This window comes from Miscanthus floridulus, chromosome 3, assembly GCF_019320115.1.
Source record: "Miscanthus floridulus cultivar M001 chromosome 3, ASM1932011v1, whole genome shotgun sequence".
NCBI lineage: Eukaryota > Viridiplantae > Streptophyta > Magnoliopsida > Poales > Poaceae > Miscanthus > Miscanthus floridulus.
In genome coordinates, this window is record NC_089582.1 from 137,652,917 (window position 1) to 137,671,756 (window position 18,840).

The 18,840-nt window shown below is 42.8% G+C and overlaps 1 protein-coding gene and 2 pseudogenes across 1 annotated transcript; 1 reads left to right on the forward strand and 2 right to left on the reverse strand.

Moving 5' to 3' along the window:
* The first annotated feature begins 6,798 nt into the window (after window positions 1-6,798).
* LOC136547133 (uncharacterized) lies at window positions 6,799-10,933 on the forward strand. The gene is made up of 6 exons (XM_066539103.1): window positions 6,799-7,389; window positions 7,474-7,571; window positions 9,302-9,398; window positions 9,507-9,592; window positions 9,671-9,763; window positions 10,541-10,933. Exons 1-5 carry the CDS (start codon window positions 7,011-7,013, stop codon window positions 9,722-9,724), a joined length of 714 nt encoding a protein of 237 aa, XP_066395200.1. The 5' UTR covers window positions 6,799-7,010; the 3' UTR covers window positions 9,725-9,763; window positions 10,541-10,933.
* Window positions 10,934-12,342: 1,409 nt separating this feature from the next.
* On the reverse strand, window positions 12,343-14,935 carry LOC136544529 (disease resistance protein PIK6-NP-like; annotated as a pseudogene).
* Window positions 13,916-17,099, reverse strand: LOC136542576 (disease resistance protein RGA5-like; annotated as a pseudogene).
* Between the last annotated feature and the right edge of the window lie 1,741 nt (window positions 17,100-18,840).

The window sequence follows — 18,840 nt, forward strand, 5'->3', positions numbered from 1 at the left end:
TATGCAATGAGTTAGAGCATCTAGTGGCACTTTGATAACCGTATTCCGATACGAGTTTCACCCCTCTTAATAGTACGGCTATCAATCCTAAATGTGATCACACTCTCTAAGTGTCTTGATCATCAAAACAAAATAGCTCATATGGTTTATACCTTTGCCTTGAGCTTTTTGTTTTTCTCTTTCTTCTTTCCAAGTCCAAGCACTTGATCATCATCATGGTATCATCATCATCATGCTATGATCTTCATTTGCTTTATCACTTGGAGTGTGCTACCTATCTCATGATTACTTAATAAACTAGGTTAGCACTTAGGGTTTCATCAATTCACCAAAATCAAACTAGAGCTTTCACTTAGGCCGGCCCATGAGTTGCGCGTTGTCTGCTTGGGTTGAGCCTTTGTTGAGAAGCCGATCCAAGAGGGACCCCTGGGTTTATGAACTCGACACAATGGTTCAGTTTGATGTCGAAGGATGGCACTTGTAAGGCCAATGTGAAGACAACATGCGTCTCAAGAATCATTGTTTATGAAATTAATGTGCTACTTGATTTGATTTTCCTAGTCGTAACCAGTTCATGATGCAATCTAATTGTGCTTCTTGATGTTTGATTCACATAGTCCATAATGGATAATAGCGTGAACCATTACGGGTCCATAGAATGTAGATATCGCTCATCATCTAGCGCTAACTGATCCAGTTGCCCGCTCCCTTGCGCACTCACGGAAACAAACAAATCAACGGCTTCGTGATGTGATCCCTTACCATTTACAATGTTTAGACAACACATTAAGAAAGGATGAATTTGAAGAGCAAGCTGTAAAAACAATATAACTGTCATCACCAAAAGCATTGACTGTCATATTATTAAAATATAGCTCTACAATATTCAACATGGAAAGGTAAACTCGTTAAGATATACAGAAGTAACACATATGTATAGTTAGATGGTCGGCCAGATGCGAGCAGAATCCTTTTGATTATTCCTGTCGAACACTTGAAGCACACAGAGCAGCCAGTGCAAAAGAAACAACAACTAAGTACCTCACCATGCTTAGAGAGGAAGGAGAACCTAGGGAATACTTCAGCGTGGGGCCACTAGAGGCGAAGAAGAAGAGCAACTAGGGAAAACGGTTCCCACAGGAGGTGGCAGCGCGACCATCACAAAGAGACACAGGCGGCGCGAACACACGTATGGACACCGGCAACAAAGCACACCTACAGCAGCAGTGGAGACACACTGTACCGGTGTGGGCGAACGAACTGCGTGGCGGCAAAATAGCCGGGGCGCACGAGGAGGCGGCACACAACACAAACGATGGTGGGCTACGTGAAGTGCATTCAAGCCGAAGATGGGCATTCCGATGGCAACAAATAGCAAGTGATATGGACTCATGACAGAGCAGAAAATGGTATGATAAAGAACAAAGGAATGTATATGGTAGACAAGGTAGCTCTAGCTCGATACATGTGGTTTTCTTGTTGAGGAGAAATTAACCATATGTCTGTGTCAAAATGGTGGTTTCCACGTCATATGTCTAAATGAACCTTTTAACTAAAATCAGCTTCGGAAATTATTTTCAGAGTGCACACACTGTATCTGTACCAAAAACAGGTACAGGAATACCCATCAAAAGGTGGCTTCCACCCCCTTTTTAGATCAATTCTATAACACGATCACGCAGACTAAGTTCGTATGCATGCGCTTTTTCTACCTCTAGTTCCTTCACTGTACTGTAGTAGTACTGTGACGAAGCCGAAGAAGCCCCAAATATGCGCATCCTCGAGCTCCTTCATTTTCTACTTTATTTTTAGAGAAGCTAGAGCCGTTTTTCTTTCCATTACATTAGCCTACAGTAAACAACAACGATGTATATGTTAGGAGCCAGAGCCTAATACATTGTGTGTGTGTGTGTTTAATTTAGATATTTGAAGATGATATTAATAATATAGTAATCTCAAAAGTTAATTTTATAAAAAAATATTTGTTATTTTTATAAACATTTTGTTATAAAAAGTACATTAGTATGAAAAATATTTTTACTGACGGCGCTTTTTGATTTGTATTGGTGTGAAAGTTCAATTTCTACTAGTGCCACTTAAAAACTACGCGTGTAAATTGATCTACACCAGTAGAGCATATTTACACAAACCATCTGTGCAAATCATTTATAGAATTTGTAAATTTGTAAATTAGTCCAGCAAAACAAAACTAATCCGGGAGAGGGCCACTAGCCAGCCTCTACAGCCGTGGGTCTTGAATCCATGCTCGGCGTCAGGATCTATGGCTCCGAGCTCAGAGCTGAGATTTACGGCTCCGAGGTCGGAGCTAAGATTTGTGGCTCCGAGGTATCGGCCATGTCAACGCCACCTAGGATGCCCTGTTGTGCACGGCCAGACACCTCGGAATCAAAATTTGTGGCGCCAAGACATGTTACCTCAGAGCTATGAAGCCTAGCGCCGACCCTCTGGAGTTTACGTTTTCCAAAAGACCAAACATAAATTTTCTTTAAAAAATTAAATTATAAAAAATTGGGTGAGGACGATAAGGAGGACGGTGACTTCTTTGTTGTTGACATCCCGTGCCCTGACAGTTGTTATGTGCTCGACCGGTGCAACGTGGCAGGGCCACCTTCACACTTAGGGACCTCGTAGAGGCACAGTAACATCGTGGATATGCTATAGCGGTTGCCTGCACGTTAGTGGAAAGTGACGAGACGGTCTCTTCGGTCAGCACTCAGGGATGACGACGACACGTGGAGCCGTTTGAATTTATCAACCAACTTATCAGATATAATCTATATTATTTTTTTCTCAAAACAAAATAGTTTTAGCCGGTTTATCAACCGGCTTTAATATCAGCCGAACATAAAAGACATTGTGATATACTCTCTCTCCGTCACTTTATATCTGTCACTGTTGGTGTGCGTGCCACACGTTTAACTTAATTTATAGAAAATACGTATAATATTTGTATCTCCAAATAAATTTATTAAAAAACTAGATTCAAAGATTTTTTCCAACGATACTAATTATGTACTATAAATATTAATATTTTTAATATATATTTAGTTAAAGTTGTTTATCGAAAACGTAAACGACAGATATTTAGAGACAGAGGGGTACTCCCTCGTTTTCAAAATAACTGTCATTCTCGTTTCCCGAGAAATAATTTTAACTAATTTTATATAAAAAGATAATAATATTTATATTACATAATTAATATCATTAGAGAGATGGTTGAATATATTTTTATAATAAATTTATTTAGAGATACAAATATTACATATATTTTCTATAAATCTAATCAAATTTGTGACATGAAAACCTAAAACGATAGATAATTTGGGACGAAGTGAGTATGGTTGAGCGTTGTGGCATGGGCATGCATGCTTCGAACCTGAAGATGGAGCAACGGAGGAAGAAATGGATGGCTTCTGGTTTTTTCACTCGACGTTGGTAGGTTAGCGCATCTCGTCGCATCAGCAAAATTAGCAAGAACGAGGAAAATTTGTTCTCCTCTTGTAAGCACACTTGACCTAGCTCAAGTTGTTGTACAGTACGTTATGCAAAAAATAAAAACAAGGAAAATTTCTCTCAGTATCACCGGTGGTAAATGTATAGATGTTTCTGTATGGGTTTTGAAGGAGCGACATCTGTAAGAGGAAAAAAAATCAAATATGCAAAAAAAGAATCTTTTTTCAGGTGCCAAAAAAATCGAATTGTTTGAAAATCGTATCGCATGAAAACGTACTCCCTCTATCTCAACATATGAGTCGTTTTAGGGACGACAACACCACCAAAGAAGTGAACCAATGACCTACATGCCTCTATGGTTAAAGGTCTCATTCGGCTTATCCCATATTCGATTTGTTTGGCTTGTTTTTTCAATCGGAACAGTGTTTTTCTCTCACAACAATTCAGCTAGAACAGTATTTTTCAGTCAATTTTAGCCAAAATTCAGCAAGCCGAACGGGACCAATCATCACACTTGCATGGAACATCATTAAACTAATGGACCGTGGAGGGGTCAAAGACTGGTGCACCTAACTGCCTAAACGAACAGTATCAAGCCTGTTCGCTTAGTCGTATTTGGCTTATAAGCCATGACTTATCAGTCAATGAACAATATTATTCTCTTACACCAAACCAGCCAACAGTACTTTCAGTCATGACTTATAAGCCAAACAAGCCAAACGAACAGAGCGCTACCACTGGGACTAGTACGATGCTACACTAGGAGTAGAGAACGACACCTTGCAGGGACAAAATTTGAACTCCTAAACAACTGATATTCTGGGACGGAGGGAGCAGTATAATACTGCATTCGTCCATAAAAGCACCCGCAATAGTATAAGCTACTGACTCTAAGCCAACATTCTCAATTGTGTTAACTTTTTACATATAGCTCATATATGGATAACTTCACATGATACTCTCGCATGATCTTAGAATGTGTGTATGAGCCTAACTCTTGATAAGAGCTAGCTTTTCTCTCTCTGTTATCAAAATATAAAAAATGCTAAGAGCTAGCTTATGAATCACCCATTGTGGGTGTCCTAAAAGAATCAAATTCTCACTTTTAGAGAAGTCAATCTGTTTAAACTTGGACTAAATTTATATAAAAAATACTAACATTTATGATACAAAATAACTATCATTGGATTAGTTATAAAATATATTTTTATTTGAAAATATAAATATAAATATTATTTAGTATAAATTTATTCAAATTTAAGCCAGTTTGATCGACACTATTTCTATAATCACATTATTTTGTGGACAAGCACCTTAAAAATAAAGAAAAGAGGCGTAAACACGGAAGCAAGCTTCCATCTGCTACATGTATAGATGGCCATGCAGCTCGCGGGCTCGTGGCTCGGCCCACGGCCCGGCCCGAGAACGGCATGGCACGGTGGCCACCGGGCCTGGGCCGGCCCGACCCGAACGACCAGGACGGGCTTGGGCCGCCACCCTGGCCCGTGGCACGGCACGAGCATGGCCCGGTCCAAAGAGGTGGCCCGGTGGCGGCCCGGTGCCCCCCACGGCCCATTGGCTGGCCCAACAAGCTCCTCCCCGGCTCCCCCTCTTGATATAAAAGGCAGGCGCCACTGCGGGCCGCCCCTAACCCTAACCCTAGCTTCACATTCCAAATTTTCAATCGTCTCGCCGCTGAGTCGCTGACCGCTCTCCGCTCTTGCCTCGCGTCTGGTGCCTCAACGCCTCGACCTCGATCTGTCGCGGACGTTCACCTGGTGCTCACCGGCCCTGCTCCGGTGACCTCAGCGCCGGTCCTGCACCTCGCCTCCCTCCCTCCTTTCCCTCTTCTCCTTCTCCTCCCTCCTCTCCTCCTCCGGTGTACCATACTACCATGTGAGTGGCTTGTGCCTGTTAGTCGTTCCGCTGCCGCTCGCCGTCGTTCTAACCGGTGTCTCTCTCCTCTGGTTCGGTCTTGGGCTCTTGGCTCCCTGGCCTCTTCTCCGGCACTAGGCTCCGGTGGCGTAGGTGAATCGAAACCCTAACCCTAGATCTATCTCTCTCTTTCACTCACTGTCACTCTCTTATCTCTGTTCTTGTAAGTTCTAAATTTGTAATCTTCTTCTTCATCTTCTTCGTAGGTTGGTGCCTGACGCCGTGTCGTCCTCCTCTGGAGGCGCCATGGCAAGCCCACCAGTGTCAAAGCGCCCCTGTCCACTAGCCTGTTTACATTAATGGCAAAAAAAATAATATGAATTATGTACAATTTTACAGGTACTTTTGGACTTCTTTTGCTGTGCTGGATACAACAAGTGAAGAAGAACTAGAGAGAGGAGAGCCTGAGAGGTACTGACTGTCTATCTCAACTAAATACTATGACTCAATCAACTCAATACTTTTGGACTGATTGGATTCTTCTATTTTTGCAGGTACTTTTGGAGTTTTGGTCTTTTGCTGGTGGCTAGTGCTATGCTGGACTGCTGGTCTGCTGTGCTGTGCTGTGAAGCTATGTGTGTGACTGTGAGTCTGTGTGTCTGTGATAGTAAGAAGAGTGAGTGACTGAGTGTGGACTCTGATTCTGTCATTCTGTTTCTGTGAACTTTGCCACAGTCATTCTGTGAACTTTGCCACAACTGTTGGCTTTTGTAATAACACATTAAGACTAAGACTTTGAGCTAGCTGCACTCTTTTTTTCTTTTTAGGGTTTCTCACAAGGATGAGTTTTACCTAGAAAGGTTTTTAATAAGGCGGCATTGCACAAAACAGCTCATTTTGATCATTATTTTCATATAATCTAGTCTCCTTTTGTCTTTGTGCTGTGATCTGTGATGTGAACTGTCAGTCTGTCACTGTGAATGAAAATGGTAACTTGATCAGTTGATCAGTTAACAGTTGTGTGAATGTGAATGTGAATGTTGAATGTTGATCAGATCAGTTCATAACTGTGTATGAATGTGAATGTTGATAACTGTGTGTGAATATGAATGAAAATGTGATCTTTTGTTTGTTGAAATTTGAAAATGAAGTGTTTCAGCACTTTGTGGTTTTTTTGGAGGTGTTTTTTTACCTCTTGGGCTATAGGCCGGCCCGTCACGGTGAAAATGGCCGTGCCCAACGGGCGGCCCGGCACGACCAAACGGCCCACGGGCCGTGTCTTGGGCCGAAGGCCAGGCACGAGCACGGTGCAGGCACGGCCCGATAGGCACGGCGGCCCGTTGAGGCACGACACCGTTCCGGGCCGGCACGGCCCGATGGCCATGTATAGCTACATGCGAAAAGAGCGTTTCCAGCTTCATTGCAAACCGAACCAAGAGGGAAATTAGAAATCCATCCCCAATCCTATCACCCCCAATTACTTCTGCTCCCCAGCCTAGCGTGCTTCCTAGAAAGATCTCCCGGAAGGCGGGCAGGCCGGCGGCAGGAGCATAGATGCATGGTGAGGGCACGGGCGGCAGCGCTTGACGGGCGACGAGTAAACCCTAACGCTTTGATCGCGGGCGGCGGCGTCTGAGCCACTCCCGAGTCGATCCGCCGCCATGCCTGTCAATCCTCCTCACCCGCCGCCTCCTGGGTCGTCGTCGTCGGCTCCGGCGGGGGCCAGCTACTTCCCTCTCCCTTTCCACCTGCAGCAGCACCAGCCGCCGGTGCAGATGCCGCCGCCTATGGCGGCGAGCAGCTACCAGCAGTACCAGCAACAGCTGCATCAGGCGCATCAGCTCTTCCAGCGGGACGCGCAGACCATCACCCCCGAGGCGCTGCAGAGCGTCAAGGCTGCCCTCGCCACCAGCGACGTCCTCGACCCCGCCGCCGCCGCCAACGCCAGGCCCTCCGACCCCTCTACCAGCAAGAAGCCCATCCCCCGCCGCGCTGCTGGACAATCCTGGGAGGATCCTACCCTCACTGACTGGCCCGAAAGTATAACTTATTAATCCAGTTTCCTTTGTTTTATGCCTCACCCTTATTTCGTTTCCTTGTGTCTCAACTCTTAACAACTTGCAGATGACTACCGGCTGTTCTGTGGAGATCTAGGCAATGAAGTTAATGATGATGTTCTCTCCAAAGCATTCTCACGGTTTCCATCCTTCAACATGGCAAGGGTAAATACCCCTTTGTATCCAAAAAGCTTGTTTGTAGCAAAACTTGTTCAACGATCCAAATTATTGTATCTCGGGTTCTCTAAAATTTGTTATGCAATACCCTACTGTCAAATTCTTTTAGAGTTTATGGAATAAGGCTAACTAACGTGCCTGAACCTTGATTGCTTCTGCTGGGTTTCAACTCTAGCCTACCCCAACTTGTTTGGGACTAAGGCTTTGTTGTTGTTGTTGTTGGAATAAGGCTAACTAAAATGCCCAGGCTTTTAATTCTGCCATTAGCTGATAAAATGCATGGCTCAACGTGTCCAATATGTAGTAGAACTATCATTCAAATGTAGTTCTGCCTCACAAGTCAAAAGTTATGCAGATAGCCAGATAGTCTCGCCTGAAATGACTAACATAGGTAGGTAACATTTACAGCCCGCATGAGGTACTTCAGAGGCTGATAGGGAGTTCATTGGCAAATTCATTGCTTAGGATAGATTCTATGGGAATGTATATGTGCAGTCTTGTCTGAAATGACTAATGTAGGATTGTAGGTAGATAACTTTTACTGCCTGCATGACGAAGATAGCTTTTACATCCTGCATGAGATACTATTGAATCTATACCCCCAAAATGATTAATTTGGTTAGATTATTTCAGTAGCACACGTGAGGTCCAACTATCTAATCTTTAGGTATGAACTATGGTATGCGCACCATAGCATTTAGATAGGAAGTTGCTTGTTGATGAAACCATGCCTTGCACTACTTCCTCTGGTTACAAAATGAAAAATTTCGTCAGTTCTAATTGGTTGTGCTAAACCTTTGCTACCATTCTCTATAGATATTCAGTTTAGGATGTGTAGATTTGTCAAGAAGAGTACTTTACTAATGTAATAATTTAACTGAATTTTGCGTGAATATAATTGTAACAACAGAAAAGTAACAGTGGCATCCAAACTCCAAAATGTCCTCTATGATTGGAATGAGTAAATTCATGAATACTTTAGATCTGTCAAGGTTACTTATAGTAGGTAAATGATGACATGGAAAAGGTTTTGTATAATGGACTACATAAATCTGTAAGCCGTTCAGATGTACTAAGTTCCTTAATAGTCACTAGTAAGGTGTAATAATTAAGTATGGAAGAAGTGAGAAGGATTGACAAACATTAAGATGGATTTTCCACTGTTGCCAAGGGACTATATAAAGAAACGAGAAATCCAAATCAAAATAACACTGATTCCTGCAAATGTTAGCAGTTTACAGAACATCAGCGATGCACATAGTGGTACTGTTTTCTATATAAAACTTTGTATGCACTGGAGATAACCAGCAGTTAGAAGATATTTTCTATGGATCTTTTCATAGTAATATGCTACTTCATGCTAGCTAGTTCTGAGAATTGCATTAATGGCTGTTTGTTAATGACTTATCACATGAAGTAGCAAAAACCAAAACAAAAGCAACGGGGTTCGTATAAGCTTATGCATCCCTGAAGAAATTTGTAGTAACAATCTACACTTTGTTGAACTTGTTCTCTGCTTCCTTTGATGCTTATAAATCCTTTCGCCTAAAGAAGCATAATCTACCTGATTGAGAGAGAAGCTAAGAGATTAACAGACAAAGAAATCCATATGCTGAGTTATAAGTAGCGGGGCTTATGTCAGTCATTATGTGCAGCATTTGGCATGCATTTCTTGATTTTTATACATTCTTAGTTTGCCTTTGTACTCTTTATTTCAGGTTGTTAGAGATAAGAGGACTGGCAAAAGTAAAGGTTATGGATTTGTGAGCTTTTCAAACCCTACTGACCTGGCTGCAGCAATAAAAGAGATGAATGGTTTGTATCTCTAATATGTTCTGCAGATTCAGTTGCTGCCACAGTGCCACTTGTGTGCATATTTTGGTTGACTGTTCCCCTTGTAACTTTTGAACAAACTTCTTTCAGGAAAGTATGTTGGGAACCGCCCTATTAAATTGCGTAAGAGTAACTGGAAGGAGAGGACAGATGTTGAGGCTCTGGAAAGACAAAAGGCACTTGTCTATTTCCTTCTTTATGTGTGTTCCTCTCTGTGTGTCCTCTAATTTCGTCCATGCTTTTCCATCCTTCAGAATCATGTCCAAAGGAAGCCTAAAATTCCCAAGAAGAGTATTCTTCACAAGTAGTGATATATAGGCTCTACCGAGGGTGAAGGCCAGCTCATGGTAAGTTCCTTCTCAGTTTACATGCTGGATTAGCTGTAAACAAATGCTGTGGCTTAATATGGTTGGTTTTTAGTGGTTCTTTTTTTTTTCTTCCAAATTCTGTATAGTGTTCTATTGTTTGCACATGCTGCAATTGTACCTTTGCTTTCTTGGGCTGAACACTAGGCTCAGCATCTATCTTGTGGTTTGCCATTTGCAACCTTTTCATATAGCAAATAATGGGTATGAAGAATAATGATATGGCATGTTTGCCATTGTTAGTCCTACGATATACAAAGAATATAGCTAAGCTGGTGATTTTGTGTAGATTCTATAAAATTAAGAAAGTGATGCTTATGGCACCCCAGCTGTGCCTTTATTTTTGGAGCACCTTGTCATGTTTTGTTTTGTTTTTCTGTTTCGTTGTGTTTCATCTACCATGTAATTCAGGCCTTCAGAACAGGTGTTTTTAATGGATGAAATGATCCTTGCCATCTATGCTGCCCATATACTAGGCCAGCCAACCACCAATTTCCTGCACCCATGCCATACTAATTACTACTGTTCAAGTTGTACTTTTCTTGGCCTCCCGTAGTTTTTTTATGGTTTGAACTGCACTTTCTCTCTGAGTTGCATCAAAGGAAACTTTGTGTTGTCCTTCCCACACAAGCAATTAGGTCGTAGACACAACCTGTCCATCTAAATGACCATGGAGACCTGATGATCCTTTGTCTATGTAGTTATTATATACAATTTGCAGAGGTCTGATGGATAGCTTATATGTTGTGTATGATGCAGTGCTGCTGCGGTGCTGCCTTGGGATGATGCTACTTCTGGAATCTCTTCACTCTCTGCACTACTCGTGGCGGAATCACGCAAGGGCTGTTGTTTCATTGAAATTGGCAACGAGCTGCTGCTGCCTTTTGGTCCCCATGGTTAGGATGGGGTTGTGGGCTTGTGAACATAGAGTTAGTGTTAAGTACCACCCGACGCACTTTGTTCCCCGTTTTACTGTTCCCCCTAGTTGTACGTTTACATGGTGTTCATTTGAGATGTTGGAGTAGTATCATAGGCTACTGACTAACGAGGCCTTGTCATTAACAGATGGCTTCCTTGGTTGGGAGCTGAACAAGAACCAAATGGAATTTTCAGTTTGGGTTTCAGCAAGTAATAGCATGATGTGTTGGACTATCTGGCTCTTTCTTTTCACTGGAGTCATGACTTGGGCGACTTACTCCAAGGGCAGCCAAGGCCCAAGAGAACATAAGATCGATCGAATGAAGCATTACCATCGACTAATCATAAATGTAAATTTTGCTCGAGTCTTGGCGTTTGTGTTAGCTGGGTTCCACCAATATAGCTCAATTGCTTGAGGCTACTTTTAGTTTGGGGACAAGAAGGTTGCGCTTGGTTAAAAAAAGGGGAGAGGTTAGTTCCATTTCAGTTTTTCTGGAACAGAACCATCTCATATTTGTGTTTGGTTGAGGGAATGGAAACGTCCCTATCACATCTTTGTGGTTGGTTAATGTTCCTGTTTCGCGTTTGGTTTGGTACATGGGACGGGGAGTGAGATCTTTTTCTGGAATGAGATCATTTCATGTTTGTGTTTGGTTGAGTGAGAATGTCCCCGTTCTGTATCCTTGTTTTGTGTTCGGTAGAAGGGACGTAGAGTGGGAGGATATATGATCATTTTAAATCTGTTAGACAGCTAAGTGGGGCCCGCATGTCATCCTCCATCACTGTCTTCTTTGTCCTTCACCCGCAAGCCGCTCTTGCCTCCGATTGCCATGACCGCCCCCGCCCGGCGTTCCTGGCCTCACCCTCGCCCTCCACGCTCCATGCCCCCTTTGACCCCCCTGCGCGTCGTGGCCACGATGCGAAGAAGAGTTAAATGAGGACGAGGTGGCCCGCTCAAACTTTGGGGATGTTCGGACTCAAAATCTGGAGAGAACATTTTCTTACTTCGTCCCCCGTGTCTCCAAATCAATCAGTAGATGAAGGAAGATCTCTCACCTTGTATCTGTCCTGCCCTAACCAAACGCTACCCACGTGTTTCACTCTTCCATTTTCATCATATCAACAGCATCCCCTCTGTTCGCCCTTGGCAATAAAATTGTTGGCAAATCGCTCTTTTGTATTGCTTCCGTTCCAAATTATAAGTCGTTTTGACTTTTTTGTATATCCATTTTGTTATGCATCTAGATATAATAATATGTCTAGATACATAGTAAATGGATGAACCAAAAAAAGTCAAAGCGACTTATAATGGAACGGAGGGAGTAGCATCTGAATCAGAATCGCAATAAGACTTTTTTTTATATACATTCCGTAACAAGATTATTGGTGAAGCACATTTAGGCACCATTTGTGGACTTCTCTTTAGAGCCAGAGAAATTATTGTTGCTTTTGAACATCAAATTGCATAACAGCAAAATCAAACATACTTAAAAAGAAAAAAAACCAAAGCCTTCCTATCCTAGGCAAGTTGGGGCAGGCTAGAAAGACACTTCTACATAATTCACAGATTAATTTGATTTGTATTGGCCAATTTATCCTCCCTTTTTTTCAAAAGAAAAATTGCAACTGTGCTGCTATTGTTTCATGACAACACTGCAGTCTTAATGAGTTAATGACAGAATCAATGATGATACTCCAACAACGGTGAGACGAAACTACAGGACCAAAGGTGAGTGCAACCGACAGCATTGCAGAGACATAATAATTCAGTTATGGAAGGGAGTGATCAGAGATTACAAATCATCAGAGTTGTCTAAATATGAAGACCGTAGGTTCCCCCTATGATCTAAAGGTGGATCTGTCCTTGCCTTCATCGGTACCCACTTTTTCATATTGAAAGTGACAGTGGGCTTACTAGGGTTCTTCTCGGCATCATCCTTCAGAGATTGAATGTCATCCTCCATAGTGTTGTCTGGACAAGCAGAAACCGAAACCTCCTTAAGATTAGGAAGGAACTCTATACCAGAAACCTCTTGGATGGAAGCTTGTTCAAACAATGACAGCTCTAGCTTTTCAAGCCTAGGCAAGGCATCTTCATGAAATCTTGCCCTCCAAGCTTCAAACATGGCAAGATGAATGACAAGCAACTTAAGAACTGGGAATTCTGATGCAGCAACAGCAAATTCGGTTTCAACATATGCACTGTGATGCAACCGAAGGTAGATTAGGCTAGGCAACCGTGCAAGCACCTCCAGGTCTTCCTTTGCACTTAGTTCGGTTGCACGACGGGTTAACTCAGTGAGGTTAGAAAGAGATGGGAACCACTTCGGTAGTTTTCTTAACTGACCACGAAAGTCGATACTTCTCATAAACAATGGTGGTCTTGATAATGAATCAAGAGAATTGAAGTTCATTGTCCCATCAGGACGCCAAAGTAATAACGAGCATAAGCTGCTACTTATATTCTCAAGTGCAGACATCAAGGATGCCCGGCTGTTGTCATCATCAACAGACATCATTACCCCAAGCTTCCTCAAACGAGATAATTTCCCCAGCTCACGAATGGAATGGGAAGCATACTCTGATTTCTACCTGCTCAAGTGTTTCGAAGTGCATCCAAATTGCTAATTTTGTTAGGGACATGCAACCCCCAATACTCAGAAACAGGCCACAATCCATTGTGATTGTAAAATCTTCTCCCTCCAAGTAAGTTTATTAAGTGAGGAAGATAGGTAATGCCTGGAGGCAAATGCTTGACACCCGTTTCCCTTATATCCAGAGTCTCCAACTTCTGCAGGTTTCCTATTTGTGCGGGGAGTTCCATGATGTGTGTTTTTCTCAGACTAAGATACTCCAACTGAAAGAGGCTGCATACATTTTTGAGATATCTATTCCTCAGAATTCCATAACCTTCTAAATCTAATATTCTCAATAGTTTCATCCAACCAAACTGCAGTGTTTCTCTACCGGAGAATATGCTCAAGGACCGGACATGGGATAACATCTTGCTTGTTGCAATATCTTTCATGTCTCCACTGTGAACAGATAGTCGCCAAATTTTCTCTCGTGACACTGAAATGTGCTGTTCACCTACCAGAGTGATAAAATTCTCTTCAATTGACCTTGACACAATAATCTCTAACATCACGTCATGAACTCGAAATGTTTTGACCTTCCCAGTAAAGCTCATGTCCACAGGATGAATAATGCTTCGATTGATGAACTCGTCGAAGTAGCTTTCTGCCACTTCAAAGACACTAAGTCCACGCTTTTCAGTCACAAAGCGTTCGGCTACCCATCGTCTCAGTACACTTTTCCTTCTGATAATATGGTCCTCAGGGTACAACAACAACAACAAAGCTTGTCAGTCCCAAACAAGTTGGGGTAGGCTAGAGTTGAAACCCACAAAAAGCCCCTAGTCACGGTTCAGGCACATCAATAGCTTGCTTTCCAAGCACTCATATTCAAACATAGATCTATATGTATATCCCAAGTTTTCAAATCTCTTTTTATTGCCTCCCCATGTCAATTTCGGTATACCTCTACCTCTCCTCACAATATTAGTTTGGCTTAGGACTCCACAATGCACTGGTGCCTCCGATGGTCTCCTTTGGACATGACCAAACCACCTCAAACGATGTTGGACAAACTTTTCTTTAATTGGTGCTACCCCTAGGCGGTCACGTATATCATCGTTTCTAACTCGGTCCATTCTTGTGTGACCACAAATCCATCGCAACATACGCATTTCTGCAACACTCAGTTGTTGAACACGACGAATCTTTGTAGGCCAACATTCTGCTCCATACAACATAGCCGATCTAATAGCCGTTCTATAAAACTTGCCTTTTAGTTTTTGTGGTACCCTCTTATCACAAAGAACGTCAGAAGCTTGTCGTCACTTGATCCACCTTACTTTGATTCTATGGCTAACGTCTGCATCAATGTTTCCATCTCTCTGTAACATCGATCCTAGATAACGAAAGGTATCCTTCTTTGACACTACTTATCTTTCAAACTCACATCTCCCTCCTCCTGTGCAGCTCCGCCAAAGTCACATCTCATGTATTCGATTTTAGTTCTGCTTAATCTAAAACCTTTAGACTTAAGGGTCTGCCGCCACAACTCTAGTTTCCTATTTACTCCCGCCTGGCTTTCATCCACTGGCACTACATCATCAGCGAACAACATACACCAAGGGATATCCCCTTGAATGTTCCTGGTAACCTCATCCATTACCAAAGCAAAAAGGCACGGACTCAAGGCTGACCCTTGATAAAGTCCTATTTTAATCGGAAAGTAAGCTATGTTACTATCATTTGTTCGAACACTAGTCACGGCATTGTTGTACATGTCATTGATGAGGGTCACGTACTTTGATGGGACTTTATCCTTGTCCAAAGCCCACCACATAGCATTTCTTGGTATCTTGTCATAAACCTTCTCTAAGTCAATGAAAACCATATGTAGGTCCTTCTGCTCTCTGAATCGCTCCATAACTTGTCTTATTAGGAAGATTGCTTCTGTGGTTGACCTTTTGAGCATGAAACCAAATTGGTTCGTAGATATCTGCGTCATTCCTCGCAGGCGCTGCTCGATGACTCTCTCCCATAGCTTCATAGTATGGCTCCTCAGGGTAAACACTTAAATATAAGAAACAAGTTTTCAAGTGGTAAGGAAGATCATTATAGCTTAGCTCAAGTATTTTCTTCAATATCTCAAGTGATGGACTAGTTTCAAGCTCCGATCCAAGAGAGCTATAAATTTTCTGCCACTGATCTTTACTTAGCACTGGCTTACTGACCAAGAGACCTGCTATGCTCACTATAGCTAAGGGTGCACCCCCACATTTTCCCAAGATCTTTTCTGAAATTTCCTTTAAGTTATCAGGGCAATTAACTGTACTGCCAAATATCCTTTTAAAGAACAAGTCTCTGGATTCATGATCTGTGAGAGGTTCGATTTCGTAAGCTCGGTCATACTCATGGAAACAACAGGTGTGTGCTACAGCTCTGATTCGCGTTGTAACCAGTATTCTGCTACCATTGTTTGAGTCAGGCAGAGAAAATTGAATAGCTTCCCATGCAGCTATGCTCCAAACATCATCAAGAACAATTAGATGTATCTTGTTTTCCAATTGCTGCCTCAGCATGCTCGCAAGTTGCCCCACGTCCCATGCTTCCATGCCCTTGAGAAGGTCATCCAAGGATGTTTCACTAGCTCTCGGCTCATGAAAACCCTTTTGATAAACTGGCTGGATAATTTGTTTGAGAATGTGTCTCATCAGCATCTTGACATCAAATCTCTGGGACAGTTACAATAGCATGACATTGAAAACGTCCACCTTTTGCAGATAGACTTTGGTATATTGTCATAGCAAGAGTTGTCTTTCCCAAACCACCGAAACTGAATATGGATATGACTCGCAATTGTTGTAAGTTTTCCTCCATCAACCATTGCACAAGATTTTCCTGGCGCGGTTCAATGCCTACAAGCTGTCTTCTCTCTGGAAAGAGTGCAGCTCTGTGAAGATCGAGATCTAAATGATTAGCTGGGGTGTCATAAGCAGCTGTGCTGTTCCCAGCAGCTCCAAACATGTGATGATTGCCATTATACCTGCAGGAGTTAATAGTTGTAACAACAGTACAGAAAACAGCTAGTTTCTTGGCCATATGGAAGCATATTATCAAAGTACTAACAAGGATAAAAAAGGATAGTGTTGACTTTAGTTGATAAGTATATATCTACAGTATATGCAGAATGATGCAGGAACTTGATGCCAAGGATGCAAAGTTCATTCTACGAGGTAAAGGTTTTTGACATTATACTCACACTGGCAAAAAAGTTCATTAAATACATAATATCATTTATTAGGAGGCTTTATCAATCTATACACTTCTACTTATCTCGACAAAAAAATCTATATAATGCCCTTGTTATCTCACATTTACAAGTTATGCATATAACTGGATTGAACAGCAGATAATTCTTGCAGAGCACATGCCTTTTTTTGAAAGAAAAGGTTTCCAGTGCTGGATGAGCTCTAAAATAATAGCCATGTTGAGATAAGGGATGACACCTTTTCCAGCAATTACTCTCAATCAGTTGACCATCAAATACAGTTTTACCCTGCCATACCTCTTGGCTTCTCACAATGAACATAATGTTCATCTAATCTTAGAAAAGATTTCTTTTTTGAGGAAACAGGAGGGGTAAAACCCCTACTGATTTTATATATCAATAAAAAAGATAAAGGTGCAAACAAAGAAAAGGTCAAATTAGAGATACTTTAGGTGTCCTATTCCAGGTTTGCCATTGTGTTAAAAAATGAATCCTTAATAAAAAGGTAAAAGAGCAACAGCATAGAAGCTGTTCATATTGTTAGACAGTGAGGTGGTGCGAGTTACCTTGAATTTCGGTCACTTATATCTCTAGCGCGCATTTTAAATTCATGGATTTGTTTGGCAATCCTATGCCGCACCCTGGTGGTCAGCAATACGTGAGTCATCCTGCAGAAGATCGCTACAGGGCCACCACCACTATGATTGCCATTGCTGTTGCCAAGGTGGTGTTCAAATTAATTCATCAATACAATCCTCCACATCATATGCAATCTCACGCACTTGCTTCATCCAAATCTTAACTTGCTTGCGTTGTTCATTTCTCTCAGCAAGGTCCTGAAGGAAGGCTGTCATGCTCTCTAGCTCATCCTTCAAATATTGCAATTCACTCCGGATACCACCTAGAAGCTGGGTTTCTTGCACAAGAAGTGTGCCCAGCTTCCCCAGGAGAGTATGGATGGCACCTTCTGTAGCACTAACAACCGCACGCTCCATTTCTCTAGCAAAAGATCGAACAAAACAAGAGCTGGGAAAAGTAAAGAAAAGAAAACCAAACCCTATTTTGTTATTGGGACCTCAAAATGAAAGTTCCTTCAAAAAAAAGAAAAGAAACGAAAAGCTGGATGAAAGAACAAACCAGGTTATAACCTGGTGCTTCTGTTTGCGTAGCCTCAAATGAATGCTGGGTGAGAGATATGGAGATCTGAATGCCTGTACAGAGTCTCTTAGAGGAAGAGTAGCCCTGCTTCTTAAGAAAGCATATCAGAGTCAACTGAATGCGTTGCACATCCGAATGGTTCTTAAAGTCAAAAAAAGAATGCTGGACTTTCCCAAAAAAAGTGTGAATGTTAATCGCTGAATTCTCACTCTTGGTAGTAGGAGAATTCTTACTCTCATCAAGAGAGGATGACACTAGGAGTTGGGGCAATTTTCTTGTCTATTTCTCACACAAGCTCACACAAATGCCATACCAACCTGAGGGGTTGGGGTTACATATTTATAGGCTGCTAGCCAGCCAAGCATATGCCAAGATGCTAGTCTAAGATGCTAGTCTAAGATGCTAATATGCTGTCCTAGCTAAGATGCTGTCCTCTAGTCTAAGATGCTGTCCTAAAAACAGAAAAACAGCCACAAGGACCATGACCATGTGAGCATCACAGCCCCACAAAGACCAGCCACACATGAGACTTATCCATCATTCTCCCCCTAAGTCTTGTGCGTCGTCTTGTGGGAGAGTTGAACCATCCCGGTCCTGGAGCAGAGCTCAAGGAACTTGATCCTCCCAAGGGGCTTGGTGAGCAGGTCCGCAAGCTGGTCCTTGGTGTTGATGTAGCTCGCCTTGATGCTCCCTTCCTCCAAACAGCCTCGGATGAAGTGGTACCTCACCCGGATGTGCTTGCTGCGTTCGTGGAACACGGGGTTCTTTGCCAGGGCCAGAGCGGACTTGCTGTCCACCCTGAGCTCCACCGCTCTAGTGTCTCTGCCGAGGAGATCACTAAGCAGTCGAGCGAGCCAGAGCGCCTGAGTCGAAGCGGTGGAGGCCGCTATGTACTCGGCCTCGCAGCTGGACAGGGCCACCACCTGCTGCTTGACCGACTGCCAGCTAACGAGGCACTTGCCGAGGAAGAATAGGATCCCACTCGTGCTCTTGCTGGTGTCGATGTCGCCGGCGTGGTCGCTGTCGCTGTACCCGACGAAGTGTGCCGCCCCAGGGCACCTCGGGTAGTAGAGGCCGTGGTCGAGAGTCCCCGCAACGTAGCGGATGATCCTCTTCACAGCCTGTTGGTGCTCCGCCGTCGG